At 47.3% G+C, this 20,627-nt stretch overlaps 1 protein-coding gene across 12 annotated transcripts in view; it reads left to right on the top strand.

The window, feature by feature from the left end:
• LOC135522772 (TRAF2 and NCK-interacting protein kinase-like) overlaps window positions 1-20,627 on the top strand; it is a 60,159-nt gene that overhangs the window by 12,799 nt on the left and 26,733 nt on the right. For 2 of the 12 annotated variants that reach the window (XM_064949348.1, XM_064949342.1), the window contains exons 3-21: window positions 6,526-6,582; window positions 6,692-6,817; window positions 6,921-7,031; window positions 7,136-7,226; window positions 7,451-7,581; window positions 7,717-7,771; window positions 7,950-8,028; window positions 8,097-8,272; window positions 8,369-8,435; window positions 8,569-8,767; window positions 8,997-9,113; window positions 9,753-9,839; window positions 12,059-12,247; window positions 12,623-12,952; window positions 13,827-13,991; window positions 14,645-14,884; window positions 18,276-18,385; window positions 18,472-18,587; window positions 18,720-18,811. In XM_064949348.1, the coding sequence (XP_064805420.1) occupies window positions 6,526-6,582; window positions 6,692-6,817; window positions 6,921-7,031; window positions 7,136-7,226; window positions 7,451-7,581; window positions 7,717-7,771; window positions 7,950-8,028; window positions 8,097-8,272; window positions 8,369-8,435; window positions 8,569-8,767; window positions 8,997-9,113; window positions 9,753-9,839; window positions 12,059-12,247; window positions 12,623-12,952; window positions 13,827-13,991; window positions 14,645-14,884; window positions 18,276-18,385; window positions 18,472-18,587; window positions 18,720-18,811 (2,538 nt within the window). Of the gene's footprint in view, window positions 1-6,525; window positions 6,583-6,691; window positions 6,818-6,920; window positions 7,032-7,135; window positions 7,227-7,450; window positions 7,582-7,716; window positions 7,772-7,949; window positions 8,029-8,096; window positions 8,273-8,368; window positions 8,436-8,568; window positions 8,768-8,996; window positions 9,126-9,752; window positions 9,840-12,058; window positions 12,248-12,622; window positions 12,953-13,826; window positions 13,992-14,644; window positions 14,885-18,275; window positions 18,386-18,471; window positions 18,588-18,719; window positions 18,812-20,627 lie in introns of all 12 variants that reach the window. The other 10 variants (XM_064949345.1, XM_064949341.1, XM_064949354.1 and 7 more) reach the window with 8 other exon arrangements.

Here is a 20,627-nt window from a genome sequence, read left to right as displayed (position 1 = left end):
TCTCCTTAGTTTTGTTGACGTTGAGTGTGAGGTTATTTTCCTGACACCACACTCCGAGGGCCCTCACCTCCTCCCTGTAGGCCGTCTCGTCGTTGTTGGTAATCAAGCCTACCACTGTTGTGTCGTCCGCAAACTTGATGATTGAGTTGGAGGCGTGCGTGGCCACGCAGTCGTGGGGGAACAGGGAGTACAGGAGAGGGCTCAGAACGCACTCTTGTGGGGCCCCAGTGTTGAGGATCAGCGGGGAGGAGATGTTGTTACCTACCCTCACCACCTGGGGGCGGCCCGTCAGGAAGTCCAGTACCCAGTTGCACAGGGCGGGGTCGAGACCCAGGGTCTCGAGCTTGATGACGAGCTTGGAGGGTACTATGGTGTTGAATGCCGAGCTGTAGTCGATGAACAGCATCCTCACATAGGTATTCCTCTTGTCCAGATGGGTTAGGGCAGTGTGCAGTGTGGTTGAGATTGCATCGTCTGTGGACCTATTTGGGCGGTAAGCAAATTGGAGTGGGTCTAGGGTGTCAGGTAGGGTGGAGGTGATATGGTTCTTGACTAGCCTCTCAAAGCACTTCATGAAGAACGGAAGTGAGTGCTACGGGGCGGTAATCGTTTAGCTCAGTTACCTTAGCTTTCTTGGGAACAGGAACAATGGTGGCCCTCTTGAAGCATGTGGGAACAGCAGACTGGTATAGGGATTGATTGAATATGTCCGTAAACACACCAGCCAGCTGGTCTGCGCATGCTCTGAGGGCGCGGCTGGGGATGCCGTCTGAGCCTGCAGCCTTGCGAGGGTTAACACGTTTAAATGTTTTACTCACCTCGGCTGCAGTGAAGGAGAGACCGCATGTTTCCGTTGCAGGCCGTGTCAGTGGCACTGTATTGTCCCCAAAGCGGGCAAAAAAGTTATTTAGTCTGCCTGGGAGCAAGACATCCTGGTCCGTGACTGGGCTGGATTTCTTCCTGTAGTCCGTGATTGACTGTAGACCCTGCCACATGCCTCTTGTGTCTGAGCCGTTGAATTGAGATTCTACTTTGTCTCTGTACTGACACTTAGCTTGTTTGATAGCCTTACGGAGGGAATAGCTGCACTGTTTGTAATCAGTCATGTTACCAGACACCTTGCTCTGATTAAAAGCAGTGGTTCGCGCTTTCAGTTTCACGCGAATGCTGCCATCAATCCACGGTTTCTGGTTAGGGAATGTTTTAATCGTTGCTATGGGAACGACATCTTCAACGCACGTTCTAATGAACTCGCACACCGAATCAGCGTATTCGTCAATGTTGTTATCTGACACAATACGAAACATGTCCCAGTCCACGTGATGGAAGCAGTCTTGGAGTGTGGAGTCAGCTTGGTCGGACCAGCGTTGGACAGACCTCAGCGTGGGAGCTTCTTGTTTTAGCTTTTGTCTGTAGGCCGGTATCAGCAAAATGGAGTCGTGGTCAGCTTTTCCGAAATGGGGGGCGGGGCAGGGCCTTATATGCATCGCGGAAGTTAGAGTAACAGTGATCCAAGGTTTTTCCACCCCTGGTTGCGCAATCGATATGCTGATAAAATTTAGGGAGTCTTGTTTTCAGATTAGCCTTGTTAAAATCCCCAGCAACAGTGAATGCAGCCTCCGGATAAATGGTTTCCAGTTTGCAAAGAGTTAAATAAAGTTCGTTCAGAGCCATCGATGTGTCTGCTTGGGGGGATATATACGGCTGTGATTATAATCGAAGAGAATTCTCTTGGTAGATAATGCGGTCTACATTTGATTGTGAGGAATTCTAAATCAGGTGAACAGAAGGATTTGAGTTCATGTATGTTTCTTTCATCGCACCATGCCTCGTTAGCCATAAGGCATACGCCCCCACCCCTCTTCTTACCAGAAAGGTGTTTGTTTCTGTCGGCGCGATGCGTGGAGAAACCCGTTGGCTGCACCGCTTCGGATAGCGTCTCTCCAGTGAGCCATGTTTCCGTGAAGCACAGAACGTTACAGTCTCTGATGTCCCTCTGGAATGCTACCCTTGCTCGGATTTCATCAACCTTGTTGTCAAGAGACTGGACATTGGCAAGAAGAATGCTAGGGAGTGGTGCACGGTGTGCCCGTCTCCGGAGTCTGACCAGAAGACCGCCTCGTTTCCCTCTTTTTCGGAGTCGTTTTTGGGTCGCTGCATGCGATCCATTCCGTTGTCCTGTTTGTAAGGCAGAACACAGGATCCGCGTCGCGAAAAACATATTCTTGGTCGTACTGATGGTGAGTTGACGCTGATCTTATATACAGTAGTTCTTCTCGACTGTATGTAATGAAACCTAAGATGACCTGGGGTACTAATGTAAGAAATAACACGTAAAAAAACAAAAAACTGCATAGTTTCCTAGGAACGCGAAGCGAGGTGGCCGTCTCTGTCGGCGCCAGAAGTAGTATAAAGGCATTGATGTTTATGTTTAGGTACATTGGTGCAACGATTGTGCTTTTTTCAGGAATGCGCTTGTTAAATCATCACCTGTTTGGCGAAGTAAGCTGGGATTCAATGATAAATTAACAGGCACCGCATTGATTATTTGCAACGCAGAACAAGCTAGTTAAACTAGTACTATCATCAACCATGTGTAGTTAACTAGAGATTATGTTAAGTTTGATTGTTTTTTATAAGGTGAGTTTCATGCTAGCTAGCAACTTACCATGGCTCCTTTCTGCACTCTTGTAACAGGTGGTCTCCTCGTGGAGTGCAATGTAATCGGCCATAATTGGCATCCAGAAATGTAGATTAGCGATTGTTATGAAAACTTGAAATCGGCCCTAATTCATTGGCTCTAATTAATCGGCCATGCTGACCTCTAGTAGAAGCACGTTATCTGGTCTAACGGTTGTCTCACGTCAACATGTTAAGCTGTCTGTCCTGCAGCCTTATACTGACACACACAGCATGCACACACACGGTTGAATAATATAAGAGTTAACAGCAGAAGCTGGTTCTGCCATTTCTTGTGTGTGTGTTTTGACAGCCTTTAGTCTTGCTGGGTGAGATGAGAGGCTCATTACAGGCAGGTCGTTACAACATGATCTTACCTGCAGTACCTGGATCAAGCCCCAACATGACCATGGCAGTGCTGTGTGTGTCTGTATGTGTGTTTGCTTGCATTTTCCTCAGATTCCTCATATTCCTCATATCGTCAATGATGCACGTACTATGCAAACCCACACACGTGTACACTACTGGTCAAAAGTTTTAGGACACCTACTCATTCAAGGGTTTTCCTTTATTTTTACTATTTTCTCCATTGTAGAATAATAGTGAAGACATCAAAACTATTAAAAAACACATGGAATCATGTATTAACCAAAAAAGTGTAACACTTTTGACCAGTAGTGTACATACAAATTTGCTGTATCTTTTGGAGTGTGGCAATCGAGAAAATGAGTAACTAACGAAGAATTTTTCACTTCTCTTATTGACTTCTCAAACCCCAAACCACTGTTTTGTCTGCTTTCCAAGCATTCCCGGAAGTGTTGCGATGTTGCACCTGTGGATTCCACTTTGTGGTGCCACCTTCCACTGACCTGTTAGAGCTTAACAGCGAGGAGCTGATGAGTTTTATTTGGCGACATGTTTTTCACTTCAGGGCCCAGTTGAGAATCAACTCCTGGCCCCTAAACCCAAGCACTTGTGTAGATCTGAAAACACAAAGTGTAGCTGGTATTTCTTACCTCTTCAATCTCCAAGAAACAATGGGTTTGGTGCTAGGGGTTGTTTTTGGACAGGGCCCGGGTATCGATGCACTCGGTTGCACTTTAAAAAAATGTGTACCTTTATTTAACTAGGCAAGTCAGTTAAGAACAAATTCTTATTTACAATGATGGCCTAGGAACAGTGGGTTAACTGGCCTAGGAACAGTGGGTTAACTGGCCTAGGAACAGTGGGTTAACTGGCCTAGGAACAGTGGGTTAACTGGCCTAAGAACAGTGGGTTAACTGGCCTAGGAACAGTGGGTTAACTGGCCTAGGAACAGTGGGTTAACTGGCCTAGGAACAGTGGGTTAACTGGCCTAGGAACAGTGGGTTAACTGGCCTAGGAACAGTGGGTTAACTGGCCTAGGAACAGTGGGTTAACTGGCCTAGGAACAGTGGGTGGCCTAACTGGCCTAACTGGCCTAGGAACAGTGGGTTAACTGGCCTAGGAACAGTGGGTTAACTGGCCTAGGAACAGTGGATTAACTGGCCTAGGAACAGTGGGTTAACTGGCCTAGGAACAGTGGGTTAACTGGCCTAGGAACAGTGGGCTAACTGGCCTAGGAACAGTGGGCTAACTGGCCTAGGAACAGTGGGCTAACTGGCCTAGGAACAGTGGGCTAACTGGCCTAGGAACAGTGGGCTAACTGGCCTAGGAACAGTGGGTTAACTGGCCTAGGAACAGTGGGTTAACTGGCCTAGGAACAGTGGGTTAACTGGCCTAGGAACAGTGGGTTAACTGGCCTAGGAACAGTGGGTTAACTGGCCTAGGAACAGTGGGCTAACTGCCTTGTTCAGGGGCAGAACAACTGTTTTTTACCTTGTTAGCTCGGGGATTCGATCTTGCAACCTTTCGGTTACTGGCCCAATGCTCTAACCACAAGGCTACCTGCTGGTTACTAGCCCAACGCTCTAACCATAAGGCTACCTGCTGGTTACTGGCCCAACGCTCTAACCACAAGGCTACCTGCTAGTTACTGGCCCAACGCTCTAACCACAAGGCTACCTGCTGGTTACTGGCCCAACGCTCTAACCACTAGGTTACCTGCTGCCCCAAAAGCACTTGCTTTCTCTGCCAGTGATGTGAAACCCCACCTCTTCAAGGAATACCTAGGATAGGATAAAGTAATCCTTCTCACCCCCCCCCCCCCCTTAAATGATTTAGATGCACTATTGTAAAGTGGCTGTTCCACTGGATGTCAGAAGGTGAATTCACCAATTTGTAAGTCGCTCTGGATAAGAGCGTCTGCTAAATGACTTAAATGTAAATGTAATGTTTTAGGTCGGATCGCTCTGATGCACTTGTTGTAAGCTAACTTGTGAGATTGCAGCCAGGGTTGGCTGTACAGGGAGTCAGTTGCACACTGTTTGTCAGGCAGAGATGGGTAGGTTTGTGTGAAGCTGTAGGCCTGTTTGTTTCCATGTTATCTATCTTTTCACTGGAAGACAAATTGGTCGGTCTCATAGCCCCTTCAGTCCTTCTCTTCCTCTATCTCTCCATGTCTGTTTTTGTCTCTGTTTTTGTCTGTCTGTGTCTGTGTCTGTGTCTGTGTCTCTGTCTGTGTCTCTGTCTGTGTCTCTGTCTGTGTCTCTGTCTGTGTCTCTGTCTGTGTCTCTGTCTGTGTCTCTCTCTCTCTCGTGTGTTGGGTCTAATCAGTAGAGTTAAAGTACTCCAACAGATCAGGAATGTCAGGCATGTCTGAACCAATGAGTGTTTTTATGCCTCAGGACACCTATAAAGGGAGTATTCTGTCCTTTTCTCTCCACACACACACATTACCGCTCTATCCAGTTCAATTCTGTTTTATCCATTTCGATGTCTATTGATTCAAGTATTATTTTATGTTATACACTGAGTGTACAAAACATTAGGAACACATGCTCTTTCCATGACATTGACTGACCAGGTAAATCCAGGTAATACCTTATTCATTTCACTTGTAATATCCACTTCAATCAGTGTAGATGAAGGGGAGGAGACAGGTTAAAGAAGGATTTTTAAGCCTTGAGACATTCAGACATGGATTGTGTATGGGTGCCATTCAGAAGGCGAATGGGCAAGACAAAAGATTGTGCCTTTGAACGGGGGTATGGAAATAGGTGCTAGGCGCACCGGTTGTTGGATTTTTCACACTCTACAGTTCCCCATGTGTATCAAGATTGGTCCACCACCCAAATGACATCCAGCCAACTTGACACAACTGTGGAAGTCAACATGGGTCAGCATCTCTGTGGAACACTTTCAACACCTTGTCGAGAACAGAAGAGTGACTTTTAACAGTTTGGTTCAGCTTCTCTGCCTGTCAAATACATTCAGTGTGTCTGATGCAATACTAGGAAACAGATATGGTGTTTGTGTGTGTTGTAACCCCAGCTCACATGTCTGCCTGTCTGGACCACAGTGTAAAAATCCCTGTGACTTAACAACGTGCCAGGCCTGTTGCTAGGCTACCATGAGGAAGTGTTTCTATGTGTTTCGGCAGTGATGTGGGAATTGTTCCTCTCTATAAAAGTCAAACACTCAATCCGCATCTTATCTTACGTGATGTTTTCTGTATTATTTAACTTCCCTAGTGTAAAGTAGCTGCCTCTGCTGGCAGCTGATATACAGCAGATCTAGATGGAGCCTTGTCAATGCTCGTTTGTGTTGGCCGGCTGGCCGGTCAGCCATCTTGGTCAGGCTGAGAGCTGGGCGACAGCCTGTGGCTCTGGGACCAAAACACACAGATTATATGTTGGCAATGGCAATTAATGTTGGCAAAACTGATTTATTTCAGATTCTCTCGCTCTCTCTCTCTCTTTTCTTCAGGGTCGGCATGTCAAAACAGGCCAGCTTGCGGCCATCAAAGTTATGGACGTCACTGGCGTAAGTCACATGCACGCACGTGCGCGCACACACACATAAATATAAAGAAAGCTATCCCAAATTGTTCTCAACTGTGTTTGTATCACTATAAGGTGTGTGTGTGTTCCAGGATGAGGAAGAGGAGATTAAAGCAGAGATCAACATGTTGAAGAAGTACAGCCACCATCGGAACATTGCTACCTATTACGGTGCCTTCGTCAAGAAGAACCCGCCTGGTATCGACGACCAGCTATGGGTATGTACGTGTTTGCATGTGTGCATGACTGTCAGTTCTGTTCAGTTTGGTGTGTGTTCATCTCTCTGTGTCTCTTTCCGTGTCTCTCTCTGTCTCTCTGTAGTTGGTGATGGAGTTCTGTGGGGCAGGCTCGGTGACAGATCTGATTAAGAACACCAAGGGGAACTCTCTGAAGGAGGAGTGGACTGCCTACATCTGCCGAGAGATCCTCAGGGTACCACCCTCTATCTAGAACTAATGCAATCAACACATTTGGAATGAGACCTACTGAAATAATGTCTTCTAATTACCAACCTCTATCTCTCTCGCTATTGCTAGGGTCTGACCCATCTCCACCAACACAAGGTCATCCACAGAGACATCAAGGGTCAGAACGTCCTGCTGACAGAGAACGCAGAGGTCAAATTGGGTGAGACAGACATGCAGGCAGCCATGCAGCCATGCAGGCAGCCATGCAGGCAGACAGACAGACACAGGCAGACAGACAGGCAGACAGACAGGCAGACAGACAGGCAGACAGACAGGCAGGCAGACAGGCAGGCAGACAGGCAGGCAGACAGGCAGGCAGACAGGCAGGCAGACAGACAGACAGGCAGACAGCAAGCAAACTGTTTAAACTTGTGTGTGTTCCAGTGGACTTCGGTGTGAGTGCTCAGTTGGACCGTACTGTGGGGAGGAGGAACACGTTTATAGGAACGCCCTATTGGATGGCTCCTGAAGTCATCGCCTGCGACGAAAACCCTGAGGCCACCTACGACTTCAAGGTACCTTAGCAGACTGTGTGTATATAAGTGTGCTTGTTTCAGGGGTATTTTCCCATGTCATCTCCTCCATCCCTCCTAACTTCTTGCTCTTTCTCTCTCTCTCTCTCTCTCTCTCTCTCTCTCTCTCTCTCTCAGAGTGATCTATGGTCTCTGGGTATTACGGCTATAGAGATGGCAGAAGGAGCACCGCGTAAGTACCAGCGCCAACCACAACACAGGCTGGCACCACACTGTGACATTAGACACGATCAGACGTTGTATGCCTTGGTTGGAGGTGTTGTGGTTTGTTATTGGGGGTATCTTGAGATGGGTATTGTGTGTGTTTGTGTCAAGGCTCTGGTGTTAACCCTTTCTTTTCCTCTCTGCAGCACTGTGTGACATGCACCCAATGAGGGCTCTCTTCCTGATCCCCAGGAACCCCGCCCCCAGACTCAAGTCCAAGAAGTGGTGAGTTACCAAAAACACACACACACATTCACACAAGCATTCACTATGTTATCACTGTGTGCGTTCAGGTCTAAGAAGTTCCAGTCGTTCATTGAGAGTTGCTTGGTGAAGAGTCATGGTCAGAGACCCAACACAGAGCAGCTGTTGAAGCACCCCTTCATCAGAGAGCTGCCCAACGAACGACAGGTCCGCATCCAACTGAAGGACCACATCGACAGAACCAAGAAGAAACGCGGAGAGAGGGGTGAGACATACAACAGAGGGCTCAGATCCCACTGTGTTGGCTATTGACGTGTGTTTGTAACTGCTTAATGTGTGTGTTTCTAACCGTGTGTTACAGATGAGACCGAGTATGAGTACAGTGGGAGTGAGGAAGAGGAGGAGGAACGGGACATGGGGGAGCCAAGGTTGGGTGCTTGTGGTTTTTTTCTGTGCTTGTGCATACATGCGCTGGTGTGTGCATGCGTATTTGCTTCCAAATGAGATTTACGCTCATCAACCTTCCTTCTCCTATCCCTTCTCTCATTCGTCCTTGTCCAGCTCCATCATCAACATCCCTGGGGAGTCGACGTTGAGGCGGGACTTCCTGCGGCTGCAGCTGGCCAATAAGGAGCGTTCTGAGGCTCTGAGGAGGCAGCAGTTGGAGCAACAGCAGAATGAAGAACACAAACGCCTCCTGTTGGCAGAGCGACAGAAACGCATAGAGGAGCAGAAAGAGCAGAGGAGGAGACTGGAGGAGGTAGAGCGCTGTTGGGAAGAGCAGCATGATCTATGATGCACACCTGAACCCTACTCTGCTGTCTCAGATCCTTTCTGTTCACGTTGCATTTTCCAGCACAGCTCAGCTTGATAACATATCTGGTGCCAGCTTTGAAAACCTATATAAAAAGATGCTCACCCTACAACATTCATTCTCTGTCTCTCTCTTTCTCTCTCTCACTCCCTCCATCTCTCTCTTTCTCCAACAGCAACAGCGTAGGGAACGTGAGATGAGGAAGCAACAGGAGAGAGAGCAGAGGAGACGCTATGAAGAGATGGAACAACTACGGAGAGATGAGGAGAGGAGGCACGCAGAAAGAGAACAGGTACACACACAGGTAACACTCAAGTGTGCACACACTCTCTCGCCTCTCTCTCCTCTCCTCTCCTGTTCTCTTCTCTCTCACACTCTCTCACTCACATCAACTAGGATTCACCCCATTCTGTCAGAGCTATTTTGCAGTCCAGATATAGACTTAACATAGACCAGTCATGGGGCTGACATTTAGGTGTTATGAAGCTACATGTCCCAGGCCAGGTGTAGTAAGGGTCTGGGTCAAGGATCCGGATGGTTCTGTTTCACTAACGCTTCTCTTTCTCTCCGTGTAATTTTCAGTCTCTAAAACATCTTGTTTTTTTAATCTTACACACTTGATTCAATACTAAGACTCTCTCTCACCCTCTCTCTCTCTTCTCCCTTTTATCCCTCTTACCACGTCTCCTCTCTTCTATGTTGGATTTAATCTTTACTTCTGGTTCTTTCTCTCTTTCAGCATAACTTATCCTTAATCTGTCTGTGTACAACCTCTCACTCTTTCTTTGTCCTTCTTCTTTTCTCTCCTTTCTCCTCCTCTCTCCGCGTCACTCTATTTCTGCCTCCTCCGACTGCTCTGATGACTCACATGGCTGCTCTCCTACTGCTCTGATTGGCTGATATCCTGGCTATCTGGCCTGTGATTGGTTAGGAGTATATCCGTAGGCAGCTGGAGGAGGAGCAAAGACAGCTGGAGATTCTACAGCAACAACTACTCCAGGAGCAGGCTCTACTGATGGTAACCTCTCACCCTTGACCAATCATCCCTGAGTCCTCAGCCTATCACTGCTAACTCTTTACTCAGTGGTGTGTCCAGACCATTTTAAATAGGGTGGACAAGGTGGGGCACAGATCCAGTTTAGAGGGGCCATAACATTTTAAATGGGGTGGCCAAGGTGGGGCACAGACCCAGTTTAGGGGGGGCCATACCATTTTAAATGGGGTGGCCAAGGTGGACCACCCAGTTTAATACCATTTTAAATGGGGTGGCCAAGGTGGGGGTGGCCAAGGGGGCACAGACCCAGTTTAGGGGGGCCATACCATTTTAAATGGGGTGGCCAAGGTGGGGCACGGACCCAGTTTAGGGGGGCCATACCATTTTAAATGGGGTGGCCAAGGTGGGGCACGGACCCAGTTTAGAGGGGCCATACCATTTTAAATGGGGTGGCCAAGGTGGGGCACGGACCCAGTTTAGGGGGGCCATACCATTTTAAATGGGGTGGCCAAGGTGGGGCACGGACCCAGTTTAGGGGGACCATAACATGGTTCAACACCAGTCGAGGCTGGTGACTTGAATAATTGAGCAGGACGCACAGATTGCAAAGCTTGTTTGCAAAGCTTGACTGTCTAAGACATAGTTTTAACCTACAACATTTATTAACAGCATTTCTAGTAAAATATTATGGGGAATGGGATTAGGAAAGTTTGTCGAGGGAGTAGCAGTGCAGGACAGGCTCATCATGGACGGTGATGAGAAGACGAGCTCAACTCTTCCACTTATGACAGGGCTGTGGGCCTCCCTCGAGACATGCCACTTCTTCACCATGGCTATCTAGCTCTCTACTGCTACTCCACATCTCAGTTGAGCCTCCACAACAACCCCATAGCTCTCTACCCCTACTCCACATTTCAGTAGAGCCTCCACAACAAACCTATAGCTCTCTACTTCTACTCCACATCTCAGTAGAGCCTCCACAACAACCCCATAGCTCTCTACTCCTACTCCACATTTCAGTAGAGCCTCCACAACAACCCTATAGCGCTCTACTTCTACTCCACATCTCAGTAGAGCCTCCACAACAACCCCATAGCTCTCTACTCCTACTCCACATCTTAGTAGAGCCTCCACAACAACCCTGTTGCTCTCTACTCCTACTCCACATCTCTGTGTAGCCTCCACAACAACCCTATAGCTCTCTACTCCTACTCCACATCTCAGTTGAGCCTCCACAACAACCCCATAGCTCTCTACTCCTACTCCACATCTCTGTGTAGCCTCCACAACAACCCTATAGCTCTCTACTCCTACTCCACATCTCAGTAGAGCCTCCACAACAACCCCATAGCTCTCTACTCCTACTCCACATCTCAGTAGAGCCTCCACAACAACCCCATAGCTCTCTACTCCTACTCCACATCTCTGTGTAGCCTCCACAACAACCCCATAGCTCTCTACTTCTACTCCACATCTCAGTAGAGCCTCCACAACAACCCCACAGCTCTCTACTCCTACTCCACATCTCAGTAGAGCCTCCACAACAACCCCATAGCTCTCTACTCCTACTCCACATCTCAGTAGAGCCTCCACAACAACCCCATAGCTCTCTACTCCTACTCCACATCTCAGTAGAGCCTCCACAACAACCCCATAGCTCTCTACTCCACATATCAGTAGAGCCTCCACAACAACCCCATAGCTCTCTACTCCACATATCAGTAGAGCCTCCACAACAACCCCATAGCTCTCTACTCCTACTCCACATCTCAGTAGAGCCTCCACAACAAGCCCATAGCTCTCTACTCCACATATCAGTAGAGCCTCCACAACAACCCCATAGCTCTCTACTCCTACTCCACATCTCAGTAGAGCCTCCACAACAGCCCCATAGCTCTCTACTCCTACTCCACATCTCTGTGTAGCCTCCACAACAACCCCATAGCCCTCTACTCCTACTCCACATCTCTGTGTAGCCTCCACAACAATCCCATAGCGCTCTACTCCTACTCCACATCTCAGTAGAGCCTCCACAACAACCCCATAGCTCTCTACTCCTACTCCACATCTCAGTAGAGCCTCCACAACAACCCCATAGCTCTCTACTCCTACTCCACATCTCAGTAGAGCCTCCACAACAACCCCATAATTCTATTGTGGCGCCAGCATAAACATTGTGCCGTTGCGTTCCTCCCCTTGTAAACCGTGAGCGTGTGTGTGTGTGTGTGTGTGTGTAACTACAGGAGTACAAGCGTAAGCAGATGGAGGAGCAGCGGCAGGCAGAGCGTCTCCAGAGACAGCTGCAGCAGGAGAGAGCCTACCTAGTGTCCTTACAGCAGCAGCAGCAGGAGCCACGGCCACAAGACAACAAACAGCTGTACCACTACAAAGACACAGCCCCCAATAACGACAAACCTGCCTGGGCCAAGGAGGTACTGTTGATACACTCAGCACTTGTACATGGGTTCAGTTCATGTGGTTACACCAGTAGTATAGTTTGAAACATTGACATCGTCTCCTACAATGATCTGTCTTTCTCTTTCTCGCTTCCAAAAGCAGGGTTGATGTTTTCTGAAGAATTGGAGCCCTGTAGCGTTGCTATGTCTCTCTCTTACTCAGGCACACACAGCGTCTCCGTCATGGACAGATCCTCTACTGGTTTATGTGTTTGAAAAGTTTTGTTCAGGTTCTGCCATGGTAATGTGTGTGTGAACTGACAGTATGTCCACCTGTATGTATGTATGTATGTATGTATGTGTGTGTGTGTGTGTGTGTGTGATGTTCTGTATGATGCCCCCTGTCTCTAGGTGATGCGTCGAGCCCAGAGTAACTCCCCCCGTATACCTCCCAAGAAGCACCACTCCTTTAACCTGCCTGGAGACGCCAGCCTATCACACCTCCTCCTGCTCCCTGGTTACAACCCCCGCTCCCGCCCCCCCTCCTACCCCGCCCAATCAAGTCACTCCAGGGAGAGGCTCCCCCAATCTGAAGGCCATAATGTGACTGTTCCGTGTATACGTGTGTCCTGCACCTCTGATCCTGCCCCCTCTTATCCAATCCTGCTTCATCCCGAGGCCAGAAGGAGGAGCCCTGAGGGAAGAGTCCAGGAGTCTAGGGGGAGGAGTCCAGGTCGACTGGTCAGTCAGGGAGACATACCCACTTCCTGTTTGTCTAACACACTTCCTTCCCCTCTCTCTCTCCAGAGGTGGACTAACATTACTCGACTGGTGTGTCTGGGGAAGCTCTCTTTTCCTAACCTCCTTTCTTCTGGACATGACTCTCCTGTCCCTATTAACCAGTTTCTCTTCCCTTGCACCAGGAGACGGACTCCTGAAAAAACCCTGCCTGGAATGTTCTATGTTCTAGAATGGTGGCTGGTGTTTTCTACAACAACTTCTTTCCCTCTCTAAGTTCTGGTGCCTGGCATCTTTTAGAATGGTCATAGATGTACTTTCAGAGACTAACAGACTTGTCATTTCTAGATTATGGTCTGTAAGTGTGCCATGAACCCCTTCCTCCCATCTCTCTCTTCCTCTAGTCTTTACACCCGACTGATCAGTCTCCTTCAGAATCTCAGCTCTTCAAACTGAGTGTTTTAGTCTGCTTCATGTTCAGGCACCAGGCTTCTCTCAGGGACACACTGCAGCTCCTGATTTAGCCTAGATCCAGGCCACACACACCACCAGGCTTGCCCCCCAGTGGCCACTGTGGGCTGATGTAGGCCAACCGTGGCTATATCTGTCTCAACACACATGGGTGTATCTGCTTCCCTCTGGATGCCCATACACCAGTACATACACCGGTACACATACACACACCGGCATGTACACACACACATGCACACTGTAGCCAGGTTTGTCTCTGGGCTTCTCCTCCATGGTAACGGCTCTGAGGGAAACTGGAGGTTTGACACACGTCACCCAAGACACACAAACATACAATGATAAATCTGTCACTGACGGCCAATATAAATGATTGTGCTCTAACTTTGTGTGGGTGTGTGTGTGGCAGGTGGAAGAGCGTTCCAAGCTGAACAGACAGAGTTCTCCAGCACTGCAACATAAAGTGTCCAACCGTATCTCTGATCCATCCCTGCCCCCCCGCTCAGAGTCGTTCAGCAGTGGGGGCATACAGCAGGCCCGAACACCCCCCATGCACCGCCCCGTAGAACCACAGGTGTGTGTGTGTGGGGGAGTGGAAGTGTGTGGGTGCATGTGTACAGTATATGTAGGTGCACGTTTACCCTTTATGATGTTTGTTTCTCCTCCTTTCATTTTTCCTTCCCCTCCCCCTCTACTTTCCTCACCTCCTTCTCTTCTCCCCTCCCCCTCCCCTTCTACTTTCCTTACCTCCTTCCCCCTCTACTTTCTTCACCTCCTTCCCCTCTCCCCTCTGCCTCTACTTTCCTCACTTCCCTCCCCTCTCATCTCCCCCAATACTTTCCTTACCTCCTTCCCCTCTCACCTCCCCCTCTACTTTCCTCACCTCCTTCCCCACTCCCCTCCCCCTCTACTTTTCCCACCTCTTTCCCCTCTCCTCTCCTCCGGCTCCTCCTCTCTTCCTCCTCTACACCTGCTCCTCTACCTGCCTGGTGCTGATGTATGATCCTGCTCCTCTACCTGCCTGGTGCTGATGTATGATCCTGCTCCTCTACCTGCCTGGTGCTGATGTATGATCCTGCTCCTCTACCTGCCTGGTGCTGATGTATGATCCTGCTCCTCTACCTGCCTGGTGCTGATGTATGATCCTGCTCCTCTACCTGCCTGGTGCTGATGTATGATCCTGCTCCTCTGGTCTGTTATGGTCTGGTCCTGGTCTGGTCTTGTCAGATGGCCCACCTGGTGCAAGTGAAGTCCCATGGTCTATCTGGGTCCCAGTCTCTCCACGACCCTGCAGGGGTCACAGGCCTGTCTCCCTCCCCTTCCTCCGGCCGTCCCCCCATGCCCCGCCAGAACTCTGACCCTACCTCAGACACCCCTCCTTCTATACCTCTTCCCCGCCTCGCTCCCCCCCTCGACAAACTGGACCGCAGCTCCTGGCTACGAACAGACCTAGACCTACCTCCTAAGGTCTGCATGACAATGTCTGTTTGTTTTTGGCTGGAATACAATGTCTCAGAACTTTTGTGGACCCTTACCTTTGTTTATCTCAAATCACTATGTACAGTTGATGTCGGAAGTTTATATACACTTAAGTTGGAGTCATTAAAACTCATTTTTCAACAAACTATAGTTTTGGCAAGTTGGTTAGGACATCTACTTTGTGAATGACACAAGTAATTTGTCCAACAATTGTTTACATACAGATTATTTCACTTAGAATTCACTGTATCACAATTCCAGTGGGTCAGAGGTTTACATACACTAAGTTGACTGTGCCTTTAAACAGCTTGAAAATTCCAGGAAATAATGTCATGGCTTTAGAAACTTCTGATAGGCTAATTGACATAATTTGAGTCAATTGGAGGTGTACCTGTGGATGTATTTCAAGGCCTACCTTCAAACTCAGTGCCTCTTTGCTTGACATCATGGGGAAAATTGTAAAAAATCAGCCAAGACCTCAGAAAAAAAATTGTAGACCTCCACAAGTCTGGTTCATCCTTGGGAGCAATTTCCAAATGGCTGAAGGTACCACGTTCATCTGTAAAAACAATAGTGCGCAAGTATAAACATTATCACCACGCAGCCGTCATACCGCTCAGGAAGGAGACGGGTTCTGTCTCCTAAAGATGAACGTACTTTGGTGTGAAAAGTGCAAATAAATCCCAGAACAACAGCAAAGGGCCCTGTGAAGATGTTGGAGGAAACCGGTACAAAAGTATCTATATCCACAGTAAAATGAGTCCTATATCGACATAACCTGAAAGGCCGCTCAGCAAGGAAGAAGCCACTGCTCCACAACCGCCATAGAAAAGCCAGACTATGGTTTGCAACAGCACATGGGGACAAAGATTGTACTTTTTGGAGAAATGTCCTCTTGTCTGTTGAAACAAAAATAGAACTGTTTGGCCATAATGACCATTGTTATGTTTGGATGAAAAAGGGGGAGGCTTGCAAGCTGAAGAACACCATCCCAACCGTGAAGCACGGGGGTGGCAACATCATGTTGTGGGGCTGCTTTGCTGCAGGAGGGACTGATGGACTACACAAAGTATATGGCATCATGAGATAGGAAAATTATGTGGATATATTGAAGCAACATCTCAAGATATCAGTCCGGAAGTTAAAGCTTGGTCGCAAATGGGTCTTCCAAATGAACAATGACCCCAAGCATACTTCCAAAGTTGTGGCAAAATGGCTTAAGGACCACAGTCAAGGCATTGGAGTGGCTATCACAATGCCCTGACCTCAATCCTATAGAAAATGTATGGGCAGAACTGAAATGGCGTGTGCGAGCAAGCAGCAAGAAGGCCTACAAACCTGGCTCAGTTAACCAGCTCTGTCAGGAGGAATGGGCCAACATTCACCCAACTTATTGTGGGAAGCTTGTGGAAGGCTACCTGAAACGTTTGACTCAAGTTAAATAATTTAAGGCAATGCTACCAAATACTATTTGAGTGGATGTAAACTTCTTAACGGGATCGATATGACAACAGCCAGTGAAAGTGCAGGGCGCCAAATTCAAAACAACAGAAATCTCATAATTAAAATTCCTTAAATACATACATGTATCTTATACCGTTTTAAAGGTAATCTTGTTGTTAATCCCACCACAGTGTCCTATTTCAAATAGGCTTTACAGCGAAAGCACCACAAACGATTATGTTAGGTCACCACCAACTCACAGAAAAACACAGCCATTTTTCCAGCCAAAGAGAGGAGTCACAAAAAGCACAAATAGAGAGAAAATTAATCACTAACCGTTGATGATCTTCATCAGATGACACTCATAGGACTTCATGTTACACAATACATGTATGTTTTGTTTGATAAAGTGCATATTTATATAAACAAATCTCAGTATACATTGGTTTGTTACATTCACTAGTTCCAAAAACATCCGGTGATATTGCAGAGAGCCACATAATTTTACAGAAATACTCATTATAAATGTCGATGAAAATACAATTGTTAGACATGGAAATATAGATATGCCTCTCCTTAATGCAACCACTGTGTCAGATTTCAATAAAACTTTACGGAAAAAGCAAACCATACAATAATCAGAGAACGGCGCTCAGAAAAAAAACAAAATTATCCACCATGTTGGAGTCAACAGAAATCAGAAATAACATTATAGATATTTCCTTACCTTTGATGATCTTCATCAGAATACACTCCCAGGAATCCTAGTTCCACAAATGTCTGATTTGTTCAATAATGTCCATTATTTATGTCCAAGTAGCTACTTTTGTTAGGGTGTTTAGTACACAAATCCAAGCGCTCGTACAGGTCTAGCCGAACGTCAGACGAAAACTTCAAAAAGTTATATTACAGTCGCTGAAACATTTCAAACTAATTATAGAATCAATCTTTAGGGTGTTTTTATCATAAATCTTCAATAACGTTCCAACCGGAGAATTCCATTGTCTGTAGAAAAGCCATGGAACGCAGGTCGCTATTATGTGAAATGCGCATGACCAGGACCTGGCTCTCTGCCAGACCACTGACTCAAAGAGCTCTCATCCGGCCTCACACCACAGTAGAAGCCTCATTCAAGTTTCTAAAGACGGTTGACATCTAGTGGAAGCCTTAGGAATTGCAACATAACCAATATCCCACTGTGTATTAAATAGGGGCTGGGTTGAAAATTGACCAACCTCAGATTTCCCACTTCCTGTTTGGATTTCTTCTCAGGTTTTTGCCTGCCACATGAGTTCTGTTATACTCAAGACATCATTCAAACAGTTTTAGAAACTTCAGAGTGTTTTCTATCCAATACTAATAATAATATGCATATATTAGCAACTGGGACTGAGCAGCAGGCTGTTTACTCTGGGCACCTTTCATCCAAGCTACTCAATTCTGCCCCTGCAGCCATAAGAAGTTAAAATAAAGTGGTGATCCAAACTGACCTAAGACAGGGAATTTTTACTCTGATTAAATGTCAGGAATTGTGAAAAACTGAGTTTAAATGTATTTGGCCAAGGTGTATGTGAACTTCCGACTTCAACTGTTAGTTTAGCAAACTTAGTTTGCGATTGAGAATACAGTATATGATTTACTCAGACACTCTGTGTCCCACTTAGACCTTTTCTAACTGATTGTTATTGGTTCTCTCTCTCTGTGTGTGTGTTGTTTGTTTTTTTACTATCCTTGTGGGGACTTAGAAGTCCTCACAGGGATGGTAAAACAAGTAACATTCAGACAAGTGGGGGCAATTCGCCAGTCCCCACAAGAAAAATACTATTTTAGAATTCGGTTCAGGGTTAGTGGTTAAAGAAAACAGGGTTTTGAAGGGGAATCAATTTTTTGGTATTCACAAGGATATTAAAACAAACCTGTGTGTGTGTGTGTGTAGGTGCCCCAGAGGACCACGTCGATCTCTCCAGCCCTGGTCAGGAAGAACTCTCCTGGGAACGGACCTGCGGGCCTTGCTCCTAAAGCTGGAGCACACCTGATACGGGCCAGGTACACACACACACATATACTATACACACACTCCATGTTCCTTTGTGAATCAGGCAGTTTAATGTTGTTTGTGTGTGTTGCTGTAGTAACCCAGACCTGCGGAGGACTGATGTCCCAATGGAAACTCCCCTGAAGAAGAAGAGCAGTGGCAGCTCCTCCAGCTCCTCTACCCCTTCCTCCAAGGGGGGCAGCAACGAAAGAGGTACACACACACACCACCACACAGATTCCCATGTGTGTTACTGTAAATGTTTCAACCCTTAACACTCTATACAGTCAGAGAGAAGATGTGATTGGTTGACTATTTAGTGAGCAGAATGTGATTGGTTGACAGGGGCAAATCAAGCGGAGGGTTCTGGGGCATCGGCCCAGGAGACCAAAGAAGAAAACAGAGATGTGACGCTGACACGACCTAGCAGGCCTGCGGTAAGTACAGACACACAGAGAAAAACACAACCCATTCTCTTCTCTGAACTAACCAATACATGTCTCATCTCTCTTTCATCTTCTCTCGTCTCTGTCCCTCCCACATTCCTTTTTTATTTTCTCCCTCTTTCCTCTCTGCGTTTTTCTCCAACTTCTTTAGAGCTATAAGAGAGCTGTAGATGAGGTTAGTGGCATTTCTCCTCCCCCTTTCTCCATCTCTCCCCTGTTCACTTCCTAGCTCTTTCACTCATTCACCCACTCAGATATTTACTTACTCTCCACCCCCCCATCTAAGGCTGTTGCGGTGACCATATTACCACCATACCGGCAGTAAAATTGAGTCACGGTAATCTCCTCTTGTGCGCTCAGGACATGCGTTGTTAGTACTCAACTCACTAACGACCATCAGGTCCTAATGGTCTGGTTCTCAGGGCTCTGTTGTCCATCTAACCACTCTGACAGCAATGCTAATGCAATCGAAAAACACATCAAAAATACTTAGCATCAAAACAGCATTGTCCTTTTAAAACTCACTTCATGGTGCCTCCCGAGTGGTGCAGCGGTCTAAGGCACTGCATCGCAGGGCTTGAGGCGTCACTACAGACCCGGGTTCGATCCCAGGCTATGTCACAACCGTCCGTGACCGGGAGTCCCATAGGGTGGCGCACAATTGGCCCAGTGACATCTGGGCTAGGGGAGGGTTTGGCCTTGGGGGGCTTTACTTGGCTCACCGCGTTCTAACAACTCCTTGTGGCGGGGCGGGCGCCTGCAGGCTGACTTCGGTCATCAGTTGAACAGCACATTCGTGCAGCTGGCTTCCCGGGTTAAGTGGGCAGGTTTGGTGGGTCATGTATCGGAGGACGGATGACTCGACCTTCGCCTCTCCCAAACCCATTGGGAAGTTGCAGCGATGAGACAAGATCGTAATTCGATCGCAATTGGATATCACAAAAAATTATTCAGCCCCCTTAAGTTAATACTTTGTAGCGCCACCTTTTGCTGCGATTACAGCTGTAAGTCGCTTGGGGTATGTCTCTATCAGTTTTGCACATCGAGAGACTGACATTTTTTCCCATTCCTCCTTGCAAAACAGCTCGAGCTCAGTGAGGTTGGATGGAGAGCATTTGTGAACCGCAGTTTTCAGTTCTTTCCACAGATTCTCGATTGGATTCAGGTCTGGACTTTGACTTGGCCATTCTAACACCTGGATATGTTTATTTTTGAACCATTCCATTGTAGATTTTGCTTTATGTTTTGGATCATTGTCTTGTTGGAAGACAAATCTCCATAACAGTCTCAGGTCTTTTGCAGACTCCATCAGGTTTTCTTCCAGAATGGTCCTGTATTTGGCTCCATCCATCTTCCCATCAATTTTAACCATCTTCCCTGTCCCTGCTGAGGAAAAGCAGGCCCAAACCATGATGATGCCACCACCATGTTTGACAGTGGGTATGGTGTGTTCAGGGTGATGAGCTGTGTTGCTTTTACGCCAAACATAACGTTTTGCATTGTTGCCAAAAAGTTCAATTTTGGTTTCATCTGACCAGAGCACCTTCTTCCACATGTTTGGTGTGTCTCCCAGGTGGCTTGTGGCAAACTTTAAACAACACTTTTTTATGGATATCTTTAAGAAATGGCTTTCTTCTTGCCACTCTTCCATAAAGGCCAGATTTGTGCAATATACGACTGATTGTTTTCCTATGGACAGAGTCTCCCACCTCAGCTGTAGATCTCTGCAGTTCATCCAGAGTGATCATGGGCCTCTTGGCTGCATCTCTGATCAGTCTTCTCCTTGTATGAACTGAATGTTTAGAGG

The sequence above is a fragment of the Oncorhynchus masou genome, chromosome 30 (genome assembly GCF_036934945.1).
Source record: "Oncorhynchus masou masou isolate Uvic2021 chromosome 30, UVic_Omas_1.1, whole genome shotgun sequence".
Lineage (NCBI taxonomy): Eukaryota > Metazoa > Chordata > Actinopteri > Salmoniformes > Salmonidae > Oncorhynchus > Oncorhynchus masou.
Note: the sequence above shows the minus strand (reverse complement) of the source record. Positions and strands in the feature narration are given on the sequence as shown.